General features: G+C 44.2%; 2 protein-coding genes across 3 annotated transcripts in view; one reads left to right on the plus strand and one right to left on the minus strand.

Moving 5' to 3' along the window:
* Positions 1-3,996, minus strand: part of CAPZA1 (capping actin protein of muscle Z-line subunit alpha 1) — a 47,169-nt gene extending 43,173 nt beyond the window's left edge. Inside the window, exon 1 of the mRNA XM_004616265.2 lies at positions 3,926-3,996. Coding sequence (XP_004616322.1) covers positions 3,926-3,964 — 39 coding nt within the window. The 5' untranslated portion in view covers positions 3,965-3,996. The remainder of the gene's footprint in view (positions 1-3,925) is intronic.
* A 438-nt stretch (positions 3,997-4,434) lies between these two features.
* Positions 4,435-24,065, plus strand: part of ST7L (suppression of tumorigenicity 7 like) — a 124,161-nt gene continuing 104,530 nt past the window's right edge. For both annotated transcript variants that reach the window (XM_004616267.2, XM_055138209.1), the window contains exons 1-3: positions 4,435-4,627; positions 6,771-6,853; positions 22,348-22,510. In XM_004616267.2, coding sequence (XP_004616324.2) covers positions 4,450-4,627; positions 6,771-6,853; positions 22,348-22,510 — 424 coding nt within the window. In that variant the 5' untranslated portion in view covers positions 4,435-4,449. The remainder of the gene's footprint in view (positions 4,628-6,770; positions 6,854-22,347; positions 22,511-24,065) is intronic.

Here is a 24,065-nt window from a genome sequence, read left to right on the forward strand (position 1 = left end):
TGGCCCTGCTCCCTTCACCCAATGTCTTAAAGATGCTTATCCTACAGATCCATTTGTCAGATATGGCATATTTGAAGTTGTACATAAAATCTCTACTACTTAGGGCAAAAGGAAAAATACGCCAGCTGAACTTCTTTTTTTAGCCTCACATTTCCCCCTGTGCTTTAAAAACGATGAATCATGAAATAAAGGAAATCGTTCAAAGAACTCAAAACAAGTAGTTCATCTCCTATTTCAAGTTTTCTAGGTATGGTATCATGTCAAGTTGGTCATACTGAACTTGGAACCAAGTAACTGAAGTCTCTTGAAAATAAGAGCTCTTTCTCAGAAACTGAACTTGAGGCTAAGACTTAGCATTTCTTTCTGAAAGTTATTACACTTTCAACTTCCTGTTTTATTTAGGTAGCTCATCATGACCATTTCAGGTAACAATGTAGGAGCTAAAAAGCCCAACCAACTTCCTCTTTAAAAAGTGATAAAAACCCCAGCAGTTATATGAGAATGGCTAGTCTAGCTTTTATAGAAATAGTTACAAGAAAACCAGAGACCATCACCTCCAAATTCTGGGCCCACTGCTTTCAGAAAATGTTTTTAAATGATTCTGGCATCAAGGTGGGAGAGAGGAGAGAGGGAGATAGTGGGAAAGAAAGGTGGGGGGAGTAAGAGTGAGAGAGGAGAGGGGGAGAGAGGGGGAGTGAATAGAGAGAGGGGAGAGAAGAGAGCGAGGGGAAAGGGGGGAGATAGGGAGAGGGAGGGAAGAGAGAGGAAAGAGAGAAGGAGAGAGAAAGAGAAAAAGAGAGAGAAGAGAGAGAGAGAGAGAGAGAGAGAGAGAGAGAGAGAGAGAGAGAGAGAGAGAGAGAGAGAGAAAGAAAGAAAACAGGCGCATGGCATTTGCTTTGTAAGCAATAGACTCAAGTTCGATCCCCGGAACCACATATGGTCCCCTAAACAATGCCAAGAGTAATTCCTGAGCACAGTTAGGTGTAGCTCATGCACCCCCTCTTCCCCCCAAAATATTCAACACTCAGTTCAGAGAAAAAAATACTGTTTCTTCAAGAACCAGTACAGACTGAAGCAAAGTGCTTTGAACTGTGGAGGGTCATTTATCATTTATGAATGCTAACATTTATATAAGTAACCACTGATGGGAAAAAATTTTTTCAACTCTTAGATTAAAATAAAGCCAGGAGGTAAAGAGGAGAATACTAAAAAGCTAAAGATCTGAAACAATCTTACGAGTCAAAAGTCCTTCCTTAAAAGATCACAATAGAGACACATGGATGGGTTTCATTTCTTTATTTTGCTTTTGGGTCACACAAAGCAATGCTGAGGGGCTATTCCTGGCTCTGTGCTCAGGAATTACTCTTGGCAGTGCTCTGGGGACCATATGGGATGCTGGGAGTCGAATCTGGGTCGGCTGCATGCAAGGCAAATGCCCTACCAGCTGTGCTCTCACTCCAGCCCTGGATGGGTTGCATTTCTGCCCACTGGGCAGCTAAGAAGCTAACAAAAGTTCAGAAAATTTTTTTTTTTCACTTTTTGTGGGGGAAGTAGGTGACAACGTGATCTTGAACTCCTGTGTTCTCTCTGGGCCTAGAAGTACAAAATGCCAAATCATATGGCTATGAGGTTTTTTACTGTATCAGCTGGCATTCCTAGTTATCCACATTAATAAAAACACTGTGGATAACAAGAACTGTATGCTGACTGTAACAATCATCTAACATTTTGGGGACAAATTTACTCTGCTAATTATGACTTTCATGTACTAACACTAAGAAAAACAGTCACACGAGGAATAAAACATTAATGCAAATCTGTGGATTTTCAAGACCACTGTCATTAAATTGTCAATATCAGAAGACATCTTAATATTACTTTGATACATATTATTTCGCCAAGTTTCATTAAAAAGGTGCTCTAAGGGGTAAGAGAGTTAAGAGTACAAGGACAATTGCCCATTTTGATTGGGGTACCACACGGGATACACAGCATTGCCAGGCTGTGCCCCACAAACAAGTAAAAGAACTCTAACCTGTGAATACTAACCATTCTCATGAATTTTACTGAGCTATCTTCCATGCTCTAAGGAATGTTTATCATTTGTCCAATCATCAAAAACAAAAACCTGTAGAATTACTTGAACAGGATGGACGTTCATATAGATATTTATACACAGGAGTAAGAATTCACAATAAGAAGCCCCATACCTCACACCCTCCCCCAATCTTACACACTTTTTACCTATCTCCACGTAAGAAAAAAACGGATGCCAAAATGAGCTTAGATGGCTGGCACGTTCAGCATATGCTTCAGCATTTCAAATGACATGCTCCTCCCACCTACAAGCATCACTGTATCACTGTGTATCATTGTTCCTTGAGGGCACCAGTAACATCTCTATTACACTCAGCCCTGAAATTTTAGCAGCCTCTCCTAACTGTCTTTCCCAACCATTGGAGGCTCTTACAGGGTCAGGGGAATGAGACCTATGTTTTGGCATATCGAATACGCCACGGGGAGCTTGCCAGGCTCTGCTGTGCGGGCGGGATACTCTCAGTACCTTGCGGGCTCTGAGAGGTATGTATATATCTCTTACTGTATTTTGGATATGAATACACCACAGGGTTCTTGCCAGGCTCTCCCAAGCGGGCAATAGACTCTCGGTAGCTTGTCAGGTTCTCTAAGACGGAGAACTAGGCTATTAAATTCTTGAGTCCTTCAGTGAGTACCATCCCAATTACTTTTATTGCTTTTGGGGTTACACCCGGCAGTGCTCAAGGCTTGCTCCTGGCAGGCTGGGGGAGCCACATGCGATACCAGGATCAAACCCTGGTGGGCGGCATGCAAGCTGAGTACCTACCCGCTCAATCTCTTATCTGGAGAAGGTAGAGCTTAGAGACGTTTACAGAGGGCACACTGTCAGTCACCGTGGGAAACAAACGATAACCATCACTAGGGTGACCTAGTGAAATCACCCTAATTCCAAGTCTGTATGAATTACACAGACGCTGGAAAGTCCCACAAATTAAAAAAGCTACTGTCGTGGGTGTAAGAAAAAGAAAACTTTAACAAAAACCAAACAGAACTGTCCATCCAATTCCTACAGAACACGCTAGGTGCCAAAGCCCCTTGGGAAGTACCCACATGCTGCCCAGGCACACGCCACCAGAACCAGACATCACTGTGGGGCCTTGTTCCCCTCGGAGGTGCCCGCCGCACCCTAAGGGGTCTGGAAAGAAAAGCCTGGAAGGTGCTCAGGATGCGTGGGCAGGGACCCGAGAACCGTTTCCCAAGGAGGAGCCCTGTGGAGATGAATGGAACGACACACACACACGGTTGGAAACATGCATACACGCGCACACACACACGAAGAGGGGGGACCCCACCTTCTCGGGGGGGGGGAATTAACGGCCCGAGCAGAGTGGGGGAGCCAAGGGGGCCGCGCAGAGCATGGGGGACCGTTCCCTCCCGGGAGTGGTGACAGCGAAATCACTTCCTGAGGAAGGAGGAGCAAAGGGGAAGTGAGGCGGCCACCCTGACCAGGAAGTGGCTCGCCCGAGCCCAGCAGCAGATCTCGACTCTGGGGGGCTGGGAGGGGCGCCCGGCCGTGGCTGGCGGAGTGGGGGAGACGCCCCCGCCTCAGCCGTATCGTGGCAGGGCCGGCGAGACTGAGCGGCGTGGCCGTGCGCTCGGGAGCGTCTCTTCTGCAGCAGGCAGGCCACGGGGCCGCGCCTCCCGCGCCGGGGGAAGCTCAGGGTCGAGGAACGGGAACGGGCGCTATTGGGAGGCAGCGCGCTGGCCCTCTGGTGGGGGGCGTCCGCGCGGGTCCGAGCCGCCCCCGGCGCGGGGACCCCACGGCTGCGGGGTCGCGCCCCTTTTCCCGACGACGGGAGGGTGTGAGGGAGCGAGGCGCGCCCCTTACCTTCTCCTCATCCGACACCCGATCTTCGAAGTCGGCCATCTTGGCTGCTCTGGCCGCCCGTCCCGGCGCGAAGCAGGCCGGGAAGGAAACGGCGCGGGGGCCGTCGGAGGCCGGAAGCGCCGACGGGGCGGTCGCCGCCCGCGCCCCGGAAGTGGGCTCTGCCCAGCCGCTTTCGCGTCTGATGCCTCTCCGAGCGACCCGGCCTGCCGCAGGGGGACGGCGGGGGCTGCTCCCGGCGCCCGAGCTCCCTCCCACCCGCCTGAACTCGGCACTGTCCCCGCACGCGTGACCTCGGGACAGTCGGAGCCCAGGGGCGAAGGCAGCCGGCCCCGGGGGGCGGGAAGCGACGCTCTCTCGCGCGGGAGCGAAAAGTCCCGGCCCGGCAGCTCCTCAGCCCGGGGCCGCACACGAGTGCCACCGCCCGCCCCCTCGTTCTGCCCGGTGCCCCCCGTCTGGGGCGCCTCCTCCCGGTGCGCCGCGACCCCAGGATTCCTGCCCGCCCCCCGCCCCGCAGCGGCCGGAACATGGCGGACGGCGCGGCCGCGATGGCGCCTGCCCCGGGCCCGAGGCCTCCGCGCGGCTGGTCGGGACGGCTGCGGGCCGGGCTGGCGGGTGCCGGGCTCTCGCTGTGGCTCGTGGCGGGGCTGGGGCTGCTGTATGCGCTGCGGGGGCCGCTGAGGCTGTGGGAGAGTTTGGCAGCGGGTGAGCGGCCCAGACTTCCCGGTGCCGGGCGCGGGCGGGCGGGGCCGGAGGGCGCTGGGGCGGGCACCCCGCGGCAGGCTGTCCAGTTCGGTGTCCCGGCGTTGGCGGCCGCGCATGGGTGCGCTGGAGGCTCCCCCCGCCGAGCCCCCGCACACCCCGAGCTTCCTGCGGCTCTAGCGGGAACCGCCAACCCTGACAGCCGGCGACGCAGGTTCCTTGGGCGAACTCCCCAGCCCGGTCGGAGCCAACCCCACCCTACTAGGAGGACTGAGCCCTATCCGGAAAGTGCTTAGGAGTCCTTTGCCTGTTCTCAGGCGTTACCTTGAGGAATAAGAAGGAGCCGAAGAGGAAGGGACAGACAAGCAGAGGGTTCTTTGTTATTTAGTTCAGCATTGGTAGAGCTGCGAAGTCCGGCCGGCCGGGCAGTGATGGCCTCCGAGGGTCCTGCAGCCCCTCACCTTTCGATGGCGGCGAGGGGCCGCTTCCTGCCCTCACCGCGCTTCCGTGGAAGCTGCAGCTGAGCCCTCCTGCAAGATCAACCGTGAATGAATGGCGTGGTTTCTCTCTCCGGAGAGAGAAGAGGCAAATGGCCCTTCTGCTAACTTACTTTGTTTGCTTTATATATTGCAGAAGCTTTTTGTTGTTTTTAAATTTCACTTTAAGTGCTTTTTGTTGTTATTGTTACCCGCTGCGTGTTCGATATGCCAAAAACAGTAACAAGTTTTACAATGGAGACGTTACTGGTGTCCGCTGGGGCAAATCGATGAACAAGGAGACTACAGTGCTACAGTTAATTGTTTTTAGATGTGACAATGTGACAGTCTGCATGGTGTTCTGGAATGTTTTGGACTTAGCACATAAGGACTACCGTGGCAATTAAGCTAGAATACAGTAGCCATAGCACAGCGGGTAGGCCGTTTGCCTTTACGCAGCTGACCCCGCGATTCCTCCGTCCCTCTGGGAGAGCCCGGCAAGCTACTGAGAATATCTCGCCTGCTGGGCAGAGCCTGGCAAGCTGCCCCTGTGGTATTCAGTATGCCAAAAACAGTAACAATAAGTCTCACAATTGAGCAAATCGATGAGCAATGGAATGACAGTGATGACAGTAAAATGAGCTGTATTGCCTTTCCCAGACTCTTTGAAAGAGTTGGTGTTTTTTTTTTTGTTGTTTGTGGGTGGTTCTCCCCCACCCCATCGCGTCTCCTTTCTGGGCCACCCTTCAGGATGCTCAGAGGTTACTATTGGTTCTGCACTCAGAATTTCTTCTGATGGTGCTCAAGATACCATATGGGTTGCCAGTGATAGATCCCAGATGGGCTGCTTGCAAGGCAAGATCCCTACCAGCTGTATCTCTACGGCCCCTGTGTTTGTTTTGAGCTGGGCATGGCATTTGGACCACACCCTGTGGTGCAGGCGGAGGCTTCACTGCATTCCTATTTCTCAGTTCCCTTGCTGTCTCTTCAGTTAAGGAAGAGCTTACCAATGTTTTCTCAGTGAAATATTGTTGAGTATACCATTTATTTTTCTACATGGTAAAGATGCATCATTTATTTTGTAGTGCCCTGCTTGCTGTACTAACTTCCCCACTGCTTTGTCATTTCATTTTTGTCTCTTTGGGAGTGGGATGGGATGCCACACCACCTGTGCTCAGGGGTTACGCTTAGTTCTGTGTTCAGGAATCACTCATGGTGGTGCTCAGGGGGCTATATGGGGAGCTAGGGATTGAACCTTGGCCTTGTGCAATGCAAGTGCCCTACCCACTGTGCTATCTCTAGCCCCTCAGATAAACTCTTTCCTGCCCTCCAAAACAATGATTTATTGCTTACTAAAATAGGGAATTGTTTTAAACTTCCTTTGTAACTGAATGTTTGTTTAGAATTTCCTTATAGATTACAAACATTCCTGTCCAAGTAAGGTTTATAACTTTATAATCCTCAAAAACAAGCTAAATCTATCTTCCTTTTCTTATTTAACAAATCAGTATTGTGAATTTTTAAGGTATAATAAATAAGAATTTAAAATAGCTTTTTTAAAGTTACAACTTCTTTAATGAATCTCATGCTTTTGTTCATAAAGACATCTATTTGTAATGTAAGTACCTTAAATTTGCATTTTTAAAATTTTGATTTTTTTCTTTTGGCAGTGACAGTATTTTTAAATTCATTGACACCCAAGTTCTATGTGGCACTTACAGGAACATCTTCTTTGATATCAGGACTAATATTTGTAAGTAGTTTCAATTTCCTTCTTTCATGCTTTGGTCAGATTGGATCAAATCTTGTTATATGGTTACAGTAATTAGAAGTACAGTTCAGCATTCTCAAAGTGTGTTCAATACAAGAAATCACTCAATCTTTATTTTAGAGATCATAAAAATTCATTTTTGCTTTTAAAAAATTTCATTGTATATTTAGGGGATGGGTGGAAGATTGGATTGAAGACCAGATATTTATAGGACCCAGTTGGTAATAAGAAATGAGTGAAATAGGGGGCTGGAGTGGTAGTATGTCTGCTTTGCATGCAGCTGACCGGGGTTTGATCCCTGGCATCCGCATGGTCCCTTGAACACTTCCAGGAGTAATTCCTGAGTGCAGAGCTGGGAGTAATCCCTGAGCATTTTGAGGTGTGACCCCAAAACACCCCCCCCAAAAAAAAATAAAGAAAGAAATGAGTGAAATAGATGGTAAAAATTAAATTTCTGTTTACTTTGAATTCTGTGTAAACTGGACAGTACATGCTCCTTCTAAAAGACACTAAAGCTAAATTGTTGCCACATAAACTTGCAGATCAGTATTACACCAGCTCTTCAAATTTTTTAAGTCATTTTTAAGTACTCCAGTACTTTAATATTGGCTATATTGTGTAGATTAGAAATTAATCACTCAGCCCATTGAATTCACCCTGTAGTTCTAGTTATCTACAGTTTAAGAACAAAGTTTTAGAGCTAGGCTAATCATCACTTAAGTTGTCTGATTTCTAGCAAGTTAGTTAACTTTTTTCAGCCTCTTTTCCTCATCTGTAAACTGGGGATATTAATAACAGCCATAAGTAGGATTATGAAGGCTAAATAAGATTATGTATATAAAAGTTGTCCCAGCATGGTAGCTAACTCAAGGAAGCATTTAATAAATTTTGATTATGAAATTCATTATTCTGAGACGCTCCAGAGTAAATGTGTTTAACTCAGCTTTTACCTTGTCTTATTTGAGAAAACTGTCATTTGTGTATTTATTTCATTTTTCCCTGCTGCCTTTGTTTCTTTTTTGTTTGTTTGCTTCGGTTTGGGTTTATTTGCAATATTCGTGGGCTGCTCTGGCTCTGTGCCTAGAGGTTGCTCCTGATGTTTAGGAGTCTGTGTCGTCCAGAGAATTGACCCCAGGCCTCCTGCGTGCATGCATGTGCAGCCCATTGAGCTGTCTCTAGCCATTTTGTCACCTTTAAATATCTGGCCATGACTGGACTGTTTGGCCAAGTGTCACTGAAGTAACCCCTGGACCCCTGTTGGGAGGCCCTTTTCCTCTCCAAAATAGAGTAATCTTTCATTAAATATTTTTAGTGGTATTTTAGTGATATTAAATAATCTTTCTTTAAATATTTTGCAGTCATCTGTCACTCAGTTTTTTCTTTTTGGGGGCAGGTGAAAGGGAGCTCCTCCCTGCTCAAGGACTGCTCCTGCCTGGGTGCTCGGAGATCAAGCCCAGCTCGCCCACATGAATAGCATGTACTCTGGACCTTAGAGCTATTTCTCCATCTCCAGATTGTCTTCTGTCTTTTTTTTTTTTTTTTTTTGCTTTACACCCAGAGACGCTCAGGGCTTACTCCTGGCTCTGTACTCAGGAATTACTCCTTGTGGTGCTCGGGGGACTATGTGGGATGCTGGGGATAGAACCTCGGTCAGCTGCTTGCAAGGCAAACACCCTACCTGCTTTAGTATAGCTTCGGCCGCAGGCTGTCATTTTTAATTAAAATTTTTATTTTTTATTTTTAGGTCACACCCGGCAATGTACAGGGGTTAGTCCTGGCTCTGCACTCAGGAATCACTCCTGGCGGTGCTCAAGGAACCATATGGAATGCTGGGAATCAAACCCGGGTTGGCCACGTGCAAGGCAAATGCCCTACCCACTGTGCTATCGCTCCAGCCCCTTAAAAAAATTTTTTTTGTTTCATAATCTATTATACCTATAGGAAGTAGTTTTATATCATACAGAATTTGGGGACATACTGATGTAGATAAAAATTCAGGATATATAATAATGGACAATGAATTTCTGTAATTTTTTTCTTCTTATCTCTAGGTGGTGCTCTACAGCTATACTAGAAATAATGGCATTTGGAATGTTGGACAGTTTTGTTTCTTGTTTTTTTATTTTGATTTTAGGCCACATTTGGTGATGCTATGCTTAGGGCTTACTCCTGGCTTTGCACTCACAGATCACTCCTGGGACCATATGGGGTGCCGGGGATGAACCCTGGGTCAGTTGTGTGTAAGGCAAGAGGATAATACCTGCCTGATGGACTGTCTCTTTAGCCCCAGGTTTTTGTTTTAAGTTTAGAGGGTTTTTTCTGGTTTTTGTTTTAAATAGGGACTAACACTTGATCATACTGGTTTTGTTTTGTATTTTTTTTTTTTGGTACTTGATTTCTTTCTTCTTTCTTTCTCTCTTTCTCTTTCTTTCTTTCTTTCTTTCTTTCTTTCTTTCTTTCTTTCTTTCTTTCTTTCTTTCTTTCATTTTTTATTAGTGGATCACTGTGAGGTACAGTTAGAAACTTATGAACTTTCGTGTTTGTTTGCATTTCAGTCATACACTGATCTTTACCCATCCCTCCACCAGTGCCCATTCTTCTCCACCAATGCTCCCAGTATACCTCCCACCACCCCCACCCCATCCCCCACTACCCCACCCACAGAGCATTCTCTTTTGTTCTCTCTTCTTTTGGGTGTTGTAGTTTTCAGTAGAGGTATTGAGTGGCCTTTATGGTCTACTTTCAGCATGCATCTTTCAACATGAATGGGTCCTCCCAACATCCTTTACTTGGTGTTCCCTTCTCTATCTCAGCTGCATTTTCCTCCAGCATGTGAGGCCAGTTTCCAAGCTGTGGGGCAGACCTCCTGGTCCTTATTTCTATTACTCTTGGGTGTTAGTCTCCCACTCTGTTACTTTATATTCCACAGATGAGTGTGATCTTTCTATGTCTGTCTCTCTCTTTCTGGTTTTTTTTTTTTTTTTGCTTTTTGGGTCACAACCCAGCTATGCTCAGGGGTTACTCCTGGCTCATGCACTCAGGAATCACCCCTGGCGGTGCTTGGGGGACCATATGGGATGCCGGGGATCGAACCCGGGTCGGCCGCGTACAAGGCAAACGCCCTACCCGCTGTGCTATCGCTCCGGCCCCTGTCTCTCTCTTTCTGACTTATTTCACTTAATATGATACTTGCCATATTGACCCACTTATATGTAAATTTCATCATTTCTAACAGCTGCATAGTATTCCATTGTGTAGATATACCAAAGTTTCTTTAACCAGTTATCTGTTTTTTTTTTTTTTTTTTTGGGCTTTTTGGGTCACACCTGGCGATGCACAGGGGTTACTCCTGGCTCTGCACTTAGGAATTACCCCTGACCATGCTCAGGGGACCATATGGGATGCTGGGATTTGAACCCGGGTCGGCCGCGTTCAAGGCAAACGCCCTACCCGCTGTGCTATCTCTCCAGCCCCCAGTTATCTGTTTTTGGGCACTCTGTTTTTTTCCAGATTTTGGCTATTGTAAACAGTGCTGCAATGAACATACAGGTGCAGATGTCTTTTTTTTTTTTTTTTTGCTTTTTGGGTCACACCCGGCGATGCACAGGGGTTGCTCCTGGCTCTGCACTCAGGAATTACCCCTGGCGGTGCTCAGGGGACCATATGGGATGCTGGGAATCGAACCCGGGTCGGCTGCGTGCAAGGCAAACTCCCTACCCGCTGTGCTATTGCTCCAGCCCCACAGATGTCATTTCTATTATACCTTTTTGCCTCTCCTGGATATATTCCCAGGAGTGGTATTGCTGGGTCAAATGGGAGCTCAGTTTCTAATTTTTTGAGAATCGTCCATATTGTTTTCCAAAAGGGCTGAACCAGTCAGCATTCCCACCAGCAATGAAGAAGAGTCCCTTTCTCCCCACATCTGGGCCAACACCGGTTGCTTTTGTTCTTTTTGATATGGGCCAATCTCTATGGTGTGAAATGATATCTCATTGTTGTTTTGATCTTCATCTCCCTGATGACTAGTGATGTAGAGCATTTTCTCATGTGTCTTTTTTTTTTTTTTTTGCTTTTTGGGTCACACCCAGCGATGCTCAGGGGTTACTCCTGGCTTTGCACTCAGGAACTACTCCTGGCAGTGCTTGGGGGACCATACGGGATGCCGGGGATCGAACCCGGGTCGGCCACGTGCAAGGCAAACGCCCTACCCGCTGTGCTATCGCTCCGGCCCCTCATGTGTCTTTTAGCCATTCAGATTTCTTCTTTGAGAAAGTTTCTGTTCATTTCATCACCCCATTTTTTGATGGGTTGTATTTTAATTTTTTTGGATCATACTGTTAAAGTGAAATATGGGGCAAGAAAAATTCCTGTTTGTCTACTTTGAAAATGTTATTGAGTAATTTAGGATGAAAACTGTTAATATAAATCTCAAAATTTATTGACTTTGTTTTTGTTTTTGTTTTTTGGGTTTTGTTTTAGATCATGTTGGGCAGTCGTCAGGGATTCTTCCTGGCTCTGCACTCAGGAATCATTCCTGGTGTGACGCAGGGGATCTTATGTGGTTCTGAGAATCAAACCCAACTTGGCTGGTTGCAAGGCATGAGCCTTACCTACTATATTATCCCTATGGCCCCTTGATTTCCCTCTGAGGCTATTAAGTATTCTTTAACATGTTTTATCAATATCTTTTTAAAGAAAATTGTCTAAGGGGGGAAAAAGGAAATTTGGGACTAGAGAGATAGTATAGTGGGTAGGGCACTTGCTTTGTACATAGTTTCATCCCAACACCCTATATAGTCCCCCATGCCTCTAGGAGTGATCCCTGAGCACAGAGCCCAGAGTAACCCTTAAGGAAAGTCGATTCTGACCCAAAACAAAATATAAAGAAAAGAAAATTATCTTTGAATAGCTGGTGTAGCAGCTGTAAAGCACTGGTCTTAGAACCAGGAAATAGAAAAAAAAAAGAACCAGGAAATAGAATTTTTGAATCTTTGCATTCACTAGCTGATAACCTTGGGCAAGTCATAAATTCTTTTTTTTTTCTTTTCTTTTTGGGTCACACCCGGCGATGCACAGGGGTTACTCCTGGCTCTGCACTCAGGAATTACCCCTGGTGGTGCTCAGGGGACCATATGGGGTGCTGGGAATCGAACCCAGGTCGGCCACGTGCAAGGCAAACACCCTACCTGTGGTGCTATTGCTCCAGCCCCGTCTTTTTTTTTTTTTTTTTAACTTTTTATTAAATCACCATGTGGAAAGTTACAAAGTTCTCAGGTTTATATGTCAGTTATACAATATTCAAACACCCATCCCTTCACCAGTGCCCATATTCCACCACCAAAAACCCCAGTATACCCCCCGCCCCCACCCCCTACCCCCTACTGTATAACTAATGAATTTCACTTCATTTTTTCTTTACCTTGATTACATTCCATAATTCAACACAAAACTCACTATAGTTGTTGGAGTTTCCACCCAAGAGAGACAGACCTACTACATTTGATAATTAGTTTTTCATTGCTGGAAATGAAGAGATATGTAGCCCCACTGCTACAAGTACATAACTCTCTCTTTTTTTTCTCTTTTTTCCTTTTCCCTTTTTTTTTTTTTTCTTTTTCCCCCTCATCCCCCTTCCCGAGCCTCATAGTATGGTGTACGCCACGCCGCGTTGGCCAGCGTGGGGCTTTTGCTTAGTTCACAGTCCAGAGAGGTGGCTGCTACATTAAAAACCTTCAATATTTCAACAAAAACTTACTGTTATTATTTGGAGTTTCCCCCCAAGTCAGACCTGTTCAAATGGAACCGATTCACATTGCTGACAATTATAAATGTTATGTTTTGGATTTCTGTATAAAGTCCAGGGAAAATTCTGCCAGAAATTACATAGCCCAGCTCACAGTCCCAGTGCATTGCTGTAAGAAGTCTCTGAATTCAAAGTCTTTAGGCGCAGAGGGTCCGATTCGCACTCAGCGGCTCCGGATTTATCTGGGCCGAGGGCGTGCGGGTTACGCCCCCTTCCCATGAGTTCCTGGGAGCCCCAAAAGTAAAAACCGAGTACCAGTGGGTTTGGAGTCATAGAAGATGGCGCCTGCCACGTGGGTGCTGCCAGCCCGCTGCTTTCCGTGCAGGAAGACAGGGTGGGGAGGAAAAAAATCCACCCCTGGCAGTACAGAGTTGTAGCCCAGTTCGCAATCCCAGTGCATTGCTATCGGATGCTGCGCTGGATGCCCGAATGTGTTAGATCTCTGGAATCAAAGTCTTTAGGCGCAGAGGGTCCCTCCAGCCCCGTCTTTTGAATCTTAATTTCCTCATTTATGATGGAGGAGAACTTTAATCTATGTTCTATATTCTACATATAAATTTAGATATGTAACTTGTACATATAATATGTAAAGTAGTTGTTTTTAATTTTTTCATATAAGCCGCACTCAGGCCACTCAGGTGGTTCTTGGAGGCCATGAGGGCCACATCTAGTGGTGCTTAGGAGCAAAGTGTGCAGGTGATCAAACTTGAGGCTGTATACTCTAGGCATGTGCTTTACTATTTGAGCCATATTCTCTCCCCTAAATTTTTGTTTTAAACCAGCATTTTTATTTATAAATTTTATTTTATTAAAGCACTGTGATTTACAAAGTTAATCACAGGTGACTTTTAGACATAAGGTGTTCCAGCACCCATCCCACTACCAGTGTTGATTTTTCTCTACCAGTATTCCCTCTCCCACCCCATTACTTCTGGCTGCATCTCGACAGGCACCTTTTAAATAAAGTTTGATTATTGAAGTTTTTATCTCTTGTTTTCAGTCTTCTGAACTCTGTGATTTGGATATTTGGATATACCACTCCTTTATACTGCTAATGTACCTGAATCCATTTGACCTATTGCTTCCCATCTGTCTTTTCTTCCCTTCCTCCTCGATTTTTTTTTCTTCTCCCTATATCTTGGGGCCTGGAGCAATAGCACAGTGGGTAGGGTTTGCCTTGCACGTGGTCAACCCGGGTTCGATTCCTCTGTCCCTTGGAGAGCCCCGCAAGCTTCCGAGAGTATCCCATCCGCACAGCAGTGCCTGGCAAGCTACCTGTGGCATATTCCATATGCCAAAAAACAGTAACAACAAGTCTCACAGTGAGATGTTACTGGTGCCCGCTCGAGCAAATCGATGAGCAACGGGATGACAGTGATACAGTGATATCTTGGGGCCAAGGGTGATCTAGGCTTCCCGCTTCCCTTTAAACCATTGCATTTCCTTGTCCAGTTATCTAAATACCGCATCCTATGTTTGTCCTTATTCTTTTGGCTTACTTCATTTAACATGATTTCTTCCAGTTCCATCCATGTTTCAGGAACCACATGATTTCATCATTCCTTACAGCTTGTAGCATTCCATTGTGTATATATACTGCAGCTTCACGGTTCACTTATCTATTATTGGATATATAGGCTGATTCCAGATCTTAATGTTGTACTAAGTGCGGGAATGAATAATGGTGTGCATATGTCCTTTAAACAAATGTTTTTCTGACCTGGGGGGTAGATGCCCCAAAGTGAAATTGCTGGGTTTCATAGTAGCTCAGTGCTGGGTTTACTGGGAACCCTCTCTATGGTTTCCAGAAGGGTTGGACCAGGCAACATTCCCACAAGCAGTGGATGAGAGTTCCTTTTCACCATACTCCTGCCAACATAGATTGTTCCCAGTATTTTTGCTATGTACCATTCTCACTGGTGTGAGATAATATCTCATTGTCTTTATTTCAATTTCCTAATAATAAATGATGATAAACATTTGGGTATGTGACTGTTGGTCATCTGTTGTTCTTTGGAGAAGTTTCTGTTCATTTCACTTCTTTGGAAAAATTTCTGCTCCCTATTTTTTGATGGTTTAAAAAAACTATTTATTTATTTTTGCTTTTTGGGTCACACCCAGTGATGCACAGGGGTTACTCCTGGCTCTACACTCAGGAATTACTCCTGGCGGTGCTGGGGGACCATATGGGATGCTGGGAATGGAACCCGGGTCGGCTGCATGCAAGGCAAACGCCCTACCTGCTGTGCTATTACTCCAACCCCTAAAAAAATTTTTTTTGGTTGATCTTTGTGAGTACTTTATACATACTGGATAGCAACCCTTTATTCAAGATAATGTATTGGACACAAGTATTTTTTTCCCATTCAGTTAGCTATCTTTCAGTTTTAGCCCATGTTATTTATTTTTGCCTTGTGAAAACCATATAATTTGATGTATTCTCAAAAACCAGCATTTTAGGGGCTGGAGAGATAGCACAGCGGGTAGGGCGTTTGCCTTGCACGCGGCCGACCCAGGTTCAAATCCCATATGGTCCCCTGAGCACGGCCAGGGGTAATTTCTGAGTGCAGAGCCAGGAGTAACCCGTGTGCATCACCAGGTGTGACCCAAAAAGAAAAAAAAAAGCCAGCATTTTAAATTTAAAAAGTTAGGAAAATGAAATAACATTTGTTGTTTGATATTTGGAGCACAGCCAGTTCTTAGGACTTTATCTATCTCTGCACTCAGGGGTCACTTCTGGCCTTGGTTTGGGGGACTGTATGTGGTGTTAGGGATAAAACCCTATCAGCTGTGCAACGCAGGCACCCTGACCCTTGCACTCCCGCTTGGGCCCTTAATTGCTAGAAACATTTTTTGTTTGTTTGGGTGCCACACCCAGTGATGCAGGACCTCTTGACTCTGCACTAAGGAATTATTCTTGGTGGTGCTCAGGGACCACATGGGATGCTGGGAATTGAACCCAGGTCAGCTGTATGCATGACAAGTGCCCCACCCATTATACTATTGCACTGGCCCTGCTGAATCTCTTGAGTGAGGCGGAATCCTGAGTAGGAATCCCAGCTCTATTGATATGCACTAAAGTTGGTTGTATAAACTCACAGCATTATTTATCTCTAATACTAGTTGTTGTACGGATTGGATTAAATGATACATAGACTTGTACAATGCTTGATAAATATCAGAAATTATTGTTTTTATTATTGCTCATTTGTATTAAAATGTTGGCTCTGTGCCAGAGACATAGCTCAATGGACTGGACACATGCTTTGGCAGCGGCCACCCAGGTTTGACTCCCAGCGCTGCTGGTTTTCCAGGAAACTACTACTAGGAGTAAGTTCTGAGCACACACCTGAGCATCAGAATATGGAGCCCCCAAACAAAAACAAAATGTATAGATATACACATATATTCATATATTTATATAAATTTGACCCTGAAGTTGAAAATGAAGTCATGAAATTTGCATATAAATGGATCAACATGGAAAGTATGTTGAGTGAAATGAGTCAGAAAGAAAGAGACATAGAAAGATTGCACTCATGTGGAATATAATATAACTGAGAAGTACAAGTTTGCAGTGATGCAATTTCTGGCAGATATTCTCTGGACTTAGTTACTAAAATACAGAAACCCAAAACCATGATGCTACTAGTGAGGTCAATCGACCTCATATCTCTTCATTCTCAGCAATGGAAAACAAATTATCAAATGCTTCCTTTTCAGCAGGTCCGACTTTAGGGGGGAGAAACTCCAAACAATAATAGTGAGTTTTGTTGAAATAGTGAATGTAATCAAAGTGAAAGTAAAGTGAAATTTATCAGTTACACAGGCGGAGGGGGGCTAGGGGTGTGGGGGGTGGGGTGGAGCTATACTGTGATTCTTGGTGGTAGAATATGTGCACTGGTGAAGGGATGGGTGTTTGAGCATTGTATAATATAACTGAGACTTAAACCTGAAAACTTTGTAATTTTCCAATGGTGACTCAATTAAAAAGAAAATGTGCTGAGGGATGCAACTCAGTGGTAGAGCACATACTTTTCATATGTGAGGCCTTGAATTAAATTCCTGGCATCTTATTTTTTTTGGGGGGGGGTTTGGGTCATACCTGGCGATGCACAGGGGTTACTCCTGGCTCATGAGCTCAGGAATTACTCCTGGTGGTGCTCGGGGGACCATATGGGATGCTGGGATTCGAACCCGGTTGGCCGCATGCAAGGCAAACGCCCTATCTGCTGTGCTAGTGCTCCAGCCCCTAAATTCCTGGCATCTTGAAAAATAAATAAATAGGTTGGAAAAGTCTCTGATACTTTATTCATTACAAAAATTGAAAAGGGAGCTGGAGAGATAGTAGAAAGGTACTCTTGCCTACCATGCAGCTGGCCCAGATTCGATACCTGGCACTACATATGATCCCCTGAGTGCTGCCAGGAGTATAGTTCTATACTCGGTCAGGTGTGGCCCAACCTCTCCCTCCCCCAAACTGTACCACACACACAAAAAGCCTAGTGGTAAGGAGAATGAAAGGATTAAGGTGCCTCTACCCTAACTGACTGATTACATCCCCTCTTTTTTAATGTCTCTAAGCACCACTTGGTGTGGTTCAAAAACTGAACAAAATGAAAAGCCTAAAACTGCATAAAGTCCACTGTTGCTGATGGTTAATGTCTCTATCATCCAGTATAAATCTTTGGGTATTTTTTTTTTTTAATTTTTAAAAATCTTTCCAACTTTAGGAACTTTATTCATTGCTGGATTAAATTTGGACAAACACTTTACATAGAATAAAATGTGATTGATATTTTTGTTGTTGTTATTTAGGAATTTAATATTTATTTATTTATTTTTAATTTTAATTTTATCACCATGTGGAAAGTTACAAAGTTCTCAGGTTTATGTCTCAGTTACACAATATTCAAACACCATCCCTTCACCAGTGCTCTTTGGGTATTTTTGACAAGAAAAATTTCTACTTGTGTGATTTCCTCTTATGTTTTAAATAAATTTTGTCCTATTCTTTCTGTTTGCTTGTTTGGGGGCCAGACCTGGTGGTACTCAGGGCTTACTCCTACCTCTATGTTTGGGGAGAAGGAGCGTCTCTTTCACCCCGCATCCACACCAGCACTGGGGTCACTACTGGCAGGGGTTGGGGGACCATATGGGGGTAGGAATTGAACCCTTGAGACTGCTTACTCTCCAGCCCTGATAATATTTTTAATAAAACATAGTAGGAACCAAATTATGACCATATTTGGTGATTGATTGCTTGTTAACGAAAGTGGATCCCAAGAGAATCCATTCTAATCTAAGTACAGTAGCTGGAGCAACACTTTTGCATACAGGAATCCAGGGTTTGATCACATGGCTGCTGAACACTGCTAGGGGTGACCCTACCTATTGAGACAGGAATAGCTCTGAAGCATGGCTGGGTATGGCCATGAGAAACAAAAACAACATCAATAGTTTGTCATTTCAAACAAAAATAACATCAGTAAGGCATTAGTAGCATGAGAGAAAAAACTCTGCACTTTGATTTTTCTAGCCCTGACCTACAAATGTTAATGCACTTAGCCAGTGTTGAGTAATTAGACTTCAGTGTGGTACAAAATAACTCCATGTGCTTAGCATCTTTGTAACATTTATTTTTGCTGAAACAAAAAATAATATTCCTAAAGGTTTGAAAACTGATATATGTGTCGTTACTTCTGCTTGTGATTTCAGGGAAATCGTTTTTTTAAAGAGATTCTTATGTACTCACATGTATTTAGCTATGTTGTGGCAGAGATGGAATATTCTGTTGGAATGTTGGGGTTCTTCACTACATGTAGGCAGCATTGGGGATTTAACTCATGATCTCATGCTTGCAAGGCATGTGCTTTTTTTACTATAGCATGTGCTGTAGTGCTGCAATGAACATAGAAATGCAGATGTCACTTCTACTATACCTTTTTGCCTCTCCGGGATATATTCCCAAGAGTCGTTGCTGAGTTAAATGGGAATTCAATTTCTAATTTTTTGAGAATCGTCCATATTGTTTTCCAAAAGGACTGAACCAGTTGGCATTCCCACCAGCAGTGAAGGAGAGTCCCTTTCTCACATCTGCGCCAACACTGGTTGCCTTTGTTCTTTTGGATGTGGGCCAGTTTCTGTGGTGTGAAATGATATCTCGTTGTTTTAATCTCCATCTTCCTGATGATAAGTGATATGGAGCATTTTCTCATGTGTCTTTTAGCCATTCGGATTTCTTCTTTGAGAAAATTTCTGTTAATTTCCACCCCCCATTTTCTGATGGTGTTGGATGTTTTCTTCTTGTAGAGTTCAACCAGTGCCTTGTATATCCTTGATATCAACCTCTTATCAGATGGGTATTGGGTGAATATCCTTTCCTGTTCTGTGGACTGTCTTTGTATTCTGGTCACTGTATCTTTTGAGGTGCAGAAGCTTCTTAGTTTAAGGTAGTCCCATTTGTTTAGCTCTGTTTCCACTTGCTTGGCCAATGGTGGGTGTGTCACCTTTAAAGATATCTTTAGTTCAGCGTCATGGAGGGTTTTGCCGTCCTTGTCTTCAGTGTACATAATGGATTCTCGTCTGATATTAAGGTCTTTAATCCATTTTGTTTTGACTTTTGTGCATGGTGTTATGTACAGGTCTGAGCCCTTTTTTTTTTTTTTTTGCCATGTAGCTGTCCAGTTTTGCCAGCACAATTTGTTAAAGAGGCTTTCTTTGCTCCACTAACATTTCTTGCTTCCTTATCAAAGATTAGCTGATCATATGTTTGAGGGTGTGTGTCGGGATATTCAACCCTGTTCTATTGGTCTGCGACTCTGCTTTTGTTCCAGTACCAAGGGCATGTGCTTTTTAACCCCTAAGCCATCCCTGAGTCCCCAGTGTATGATTTTTTTCTTGTTGGTTTGTTTATTTTGGGATCACACTTCATGGTGCTTGATTCCAGCAGTACTTAGGGAACTGTGCAGTGCTAAGATTTTCCCTTCACTCAAAGTATGTGGTCAGTCCTTTGGTCTATCTCTCTTATCCTGTGTGTTGATTTTTTGTTTGTCTTTTTTTGTGCCACATCTGGCAGTACTCAGGACTTACTTCTAGCTCTGCATTCAGGGATCTCTCCTGGGAGTTTGGTCCATATGGGATGCTGGAGATTGAATTTGGGTCCAGCCGCTTGCAAGACAAGATTGAAATTGAAGAAAAGGTTGAAATGTTAGATAGAGAAAGAAGAGAAGGCTTCCATGAAATAGGGAATAAAACCTTGAAGGAAATGAGGAAGCTGGCTCTACTGGCTATGTGTCATCTCTCCAGGAAGAGAAAGTGTGCTTGGGTAGTGGGGTAACAGCAGCAGAGCCAGTAGGCATGATTTCAGCTGAAAAGATCGTTGAGAAAGGAAAACACAGGGCTAAATGAGGGTCTGTATTTGTTCTGTGGGATCAGAAAAAAGTTCTTTTAAATATGTCATTGGAGTTAAAATACAAACGAGCAAGGAAAGAGTTGAGAAATTTGGCATGTCTAAATAGGAAACATTCTGTTAATTCAGCACCAGAGACCTACTTTTCATTCCTCATCTATTACAGTGATAAACAAAGAAAGGATTATCCTGGTTTTTAAATGGCTTACTGTGAGAGTCTACTAAGCTCTTCAACTGCCAAATACTGCAGGTAGTATTTTTTTTTTTTAATAAAGAAAGTACTTTTGGAGTCAGAGTGACAGTACAGTGAGTAGGATGCTTACTGCACAGGCCAACTCGGGTTTGATTCCCAGCATCCCATCTCTCCTGGGAGCATTGCCAGCAATGATCCTTGAGTGTGGAGTCAGAGTAATCTCTGAGCGTTGTGAGGTGTGGCCCAAAATCAAAAGAAAAAAAAAAGCACCCCAAACCCCAAATGCCCAAAACTTTCTTTGGGTCAGAGAGATATTAGAGGGGTTAGGGCATTTGCCAACCCCAGTTCAATCCCAAGCACTGCATATGGTCCTCCAAACCCCAAAGCATGAGCACCACTGAGTATTGCCCCAACACTGGAAAAATAAGTGTTTTAATTCTTGTTACCTATATTTAATAACCAGTACACTGAGAGTCTAGATTAGAATTTTAGTGGCTTGCCTCAGCTTTACAGCTAAAACGTGGCTGAGAGAAGTCAGATACGGTCCTCATAGCCCTGGCCTGCGCAGACTCCACCATGCTAATTGCTTGAGAACTGTTTCCTTTTAATAGTACTAGAAGGGTTGGAGAGGTAGTACAGTAAGGTGCTTGCCTTGTACTTAGGAACCTGGTTTTTATACCAGGCAACCCTATTGTCCCTGATCCCCTGCCAAGGGTGACTCCTTGAGTAAAGAAATAATTCCTGATAATTCCAGGTGTGACCCCCCAAACCAAAAAATAGCCTCCTCATAGATTAAAATGACAATATCAGATATGTTATTTTTTTATATATTGTACACACTCTTATGCTTTATTTCCAGTTGTGTTTTTTTAGCCATGCCTAAGCTTGTCAGAATTCTTGAAAGCACTCTACTCTGGAAGCACCTGCATCTGATCTTGGGGTGCCTAATCTTCTCTAACTTTACAAAACCCAGTTTAGATGTTTCCCATAGATCCCCTCTTGGAGTGCATCATTTCATAGCTTTATGTGATTCTTTTCTCTCTCCTTTCTCTTATTTCCTTTTTTGGGGACCATATGTGGTGCCTGGGATTGAACCTGGGTCAGCTGCGTGCAAGAAAATGCTCTGCTGGGGGCTGGAGTGATAGCACAGAGGGCAGGGCGTTTGCCTTGCATGCGGCCGACCCAGGTTCGATTCCCAGCATCCCATATGGTCCCCTGAGCTTGGCCAGGGGTAATTCCTGAGTGCAGAGCCAGGAATGACCCCTGAGCATTGCTGGATGGGACCCAAAAAGCAAAAAAAAAAAAAAAAAAAAGAAAATGCTCTGCTCTCTGTACTATTTGGGATCACTTCTGGTGAGGTTTGGGAGACCATATGTGGTGTTGGGGATTGAGCCAAAGTTCGTTGTATACAGCACAAGTGCACTATCCATTGTACTGTTGCTCTGGTTCTCGTATTTTGTAATAAAATTGTTGTACTTCACTAAGGAAAATTTTATTATGAGCTATAGAGAGAAGGTTAAGGCATTTAACCTTGCATATGATTGTAGCCATAACGATGAATGGTTCAAATCCTCATACTGCATAGAATCCACTAGGCATCATAAGTGTGACCCCTGAGCACAGACCTTGCTGTGGCCCTTGAGTGCCCCTGGGCACACCACCAAGAGTAGCCCCTGAGCTCCACCAGGTGTGCCGCCCATTGCATTTTTTTTTTTAATGGTAAAACTTGGGAACAGTTTTACTCAGTATATGTTATTGAGGAATCTTTTTTGGGATTTATTTGTGAAAAGAAAATAAATTTAAAATGCTGAATTAGGGGCTAGAGCAATAGCACAGCACGTAGGGCATTTGCCTTGCATGAAGCAGACCTGGGTTCGATTCCCAGCATCCCATATGGTCCCCTGAGCACCACCAGGGGTAATTCCTTGCAGAGCCAGGAGTGACCCCTGTGGTGTGTGACCCCTCCCCCCAAAAAAGTAAAATGCTGAATTAAATATTTTGAGAGACTTTCAGTTTAAGCTCATATGATTGTCAATTCTGTTCTAAATAATATTTTCTATTTTTCATAGCTATTTGAATGGTGGTACTTTCATAAACATGGCACATCTTTTATTGAGCAAGTCACTATAAGCCACTTACGACCACTGATGGGAGGAGCAGAAAGCAATATTTCAGAACCAGGTTCTCCTTCCAGCAGCAGAGAAAGTGAACCCAGCAGACAGAATTTGTCAGGTGACTACTTACCTAATATGTTTTTAGAGATGTTAAGTTTGTAAAGATAGAAAATCACAGAGATGTTTGTCTTTCATGTAAATACCCTAATGCAAAACTGATTGAAGATCATGAGAGACCCAAATTCCTATTAGCCTGCCACCTCCAAATGTTGTTTATCCTTGTGGTTCAAGATATTTTTTCTGGTTTCTGCCATCATACCTACATTCCAATCAATAGGAAGGAGAATTGACCCAGGGAAAGGATTTTCTTCCTTCCTCCCTCGTCCCATAGTAGCCAGGAATACCCTTGGAAATGTTGCAAACTATTTCAGCTTAGTACTATCCAGACCTTTGTCAAACATCAACACCTAGCTATCAGGGTGACTAGAAATTGTAATCATTTTTTCCTCAGTGGACATATGTTCAGGAGAATCTCATTACTGATAAAGGGGAGAAAAGAGACAATTATCCATCACTGCCGTGAAAGTAAAATTGGGGAAAATATTTTGTCCTTTCACTTTATTTACTGAAACATAAAAATCTCAATTTCTCACGTATAGATATTCCATTGTTATGCTTGAATTGTAGTTTGTTCCTGTAACTCAGGGGATGTATAGTCACGAACCATGTAAAGCCCACAACATTATGTGGTCTGGCTCTTGTACCTGACAGACAGACTTGCATGCTTCTCATTGACTGCCCTGACATGTCTGCTTGCTTCTGATGGCTCACAAATGAGATTCTAAATATTCGGATGATCCTTGGGAGGAGAAAGTTTCCCCACTCCTGCTCTGCATGTATCCGGTAATACAGAGGAAATATTAGTGACATGCAGTTATGAAAGTTGTTTAGAAAAGTATTTTGGATTACTGTTCCTTTCATTTGGTGTAGGTAGTCATACAGTAATGATACAAGTGAATTAATTCTAAAAGTTACCATAATGTCACGTTTGTTCAGTAAACCTAACCTCTAAAGTTATGGTGGTTTATTTTAATTTTAAACTTTTGTTATTTGTTGGTTGTGGGCCACATTTAGCTCTGCTGTACTTCTGGCTCTCAGCTTAAGTCTCACTTCTGTCAGGGCTTTGATGACCAAATGGGTTGACTGGGGTTGAACCTGTGCTTGCTGCATGCAAGGCAAGTACCCTACCACTGAACTGTTGCTCCAACCTAGAGTTATGGTAGCACTGCAGCACTATTGTCCCATTGTTCATCGATTTGCTCGAACAGGCACCAGTAGCATTTCCATTGTGAGACTTGTTACTGTTTTTGGCATATTGAATATGACATGGTAGCTTGCCAGGCTCTGCCGTGCAGGTGGGATACTCTCAGTAGCTTGCCAGGCTTTCTGATAGGGATGGAGAAATCGAACCCGGGTCAGCCATATGCAAGGCAAACTCCCTACCTGCTGTGCTGTCGCTCCAGAGTTAAGGTAATTTAGTAGAAAAATAGTACTTGAGGGCCAGAGAAATAGTATAGCAGGTACGGTACTTGCGTTGCATGTCAACCTGGGTTCTATCCCTGACACCCGCATATGCTTCCAAGCACCACCAGGAGTGATCTCTGAGTGCAGAG

This window comes from Sorex araneus, chromosome 5 (genome assembly GCF_027595985.1).
Source record: "Sorex araneus isolate mSorAra2 chromosome 5, mSorAra2.pri, whole genome shotgun sequence".
Classification (NCBI taxonomy): Eukaryota; Metazoa; Chordata; class Mammalia; order Eulipotyphla; family Soricidae; genus Sorex; species Sorex araneus.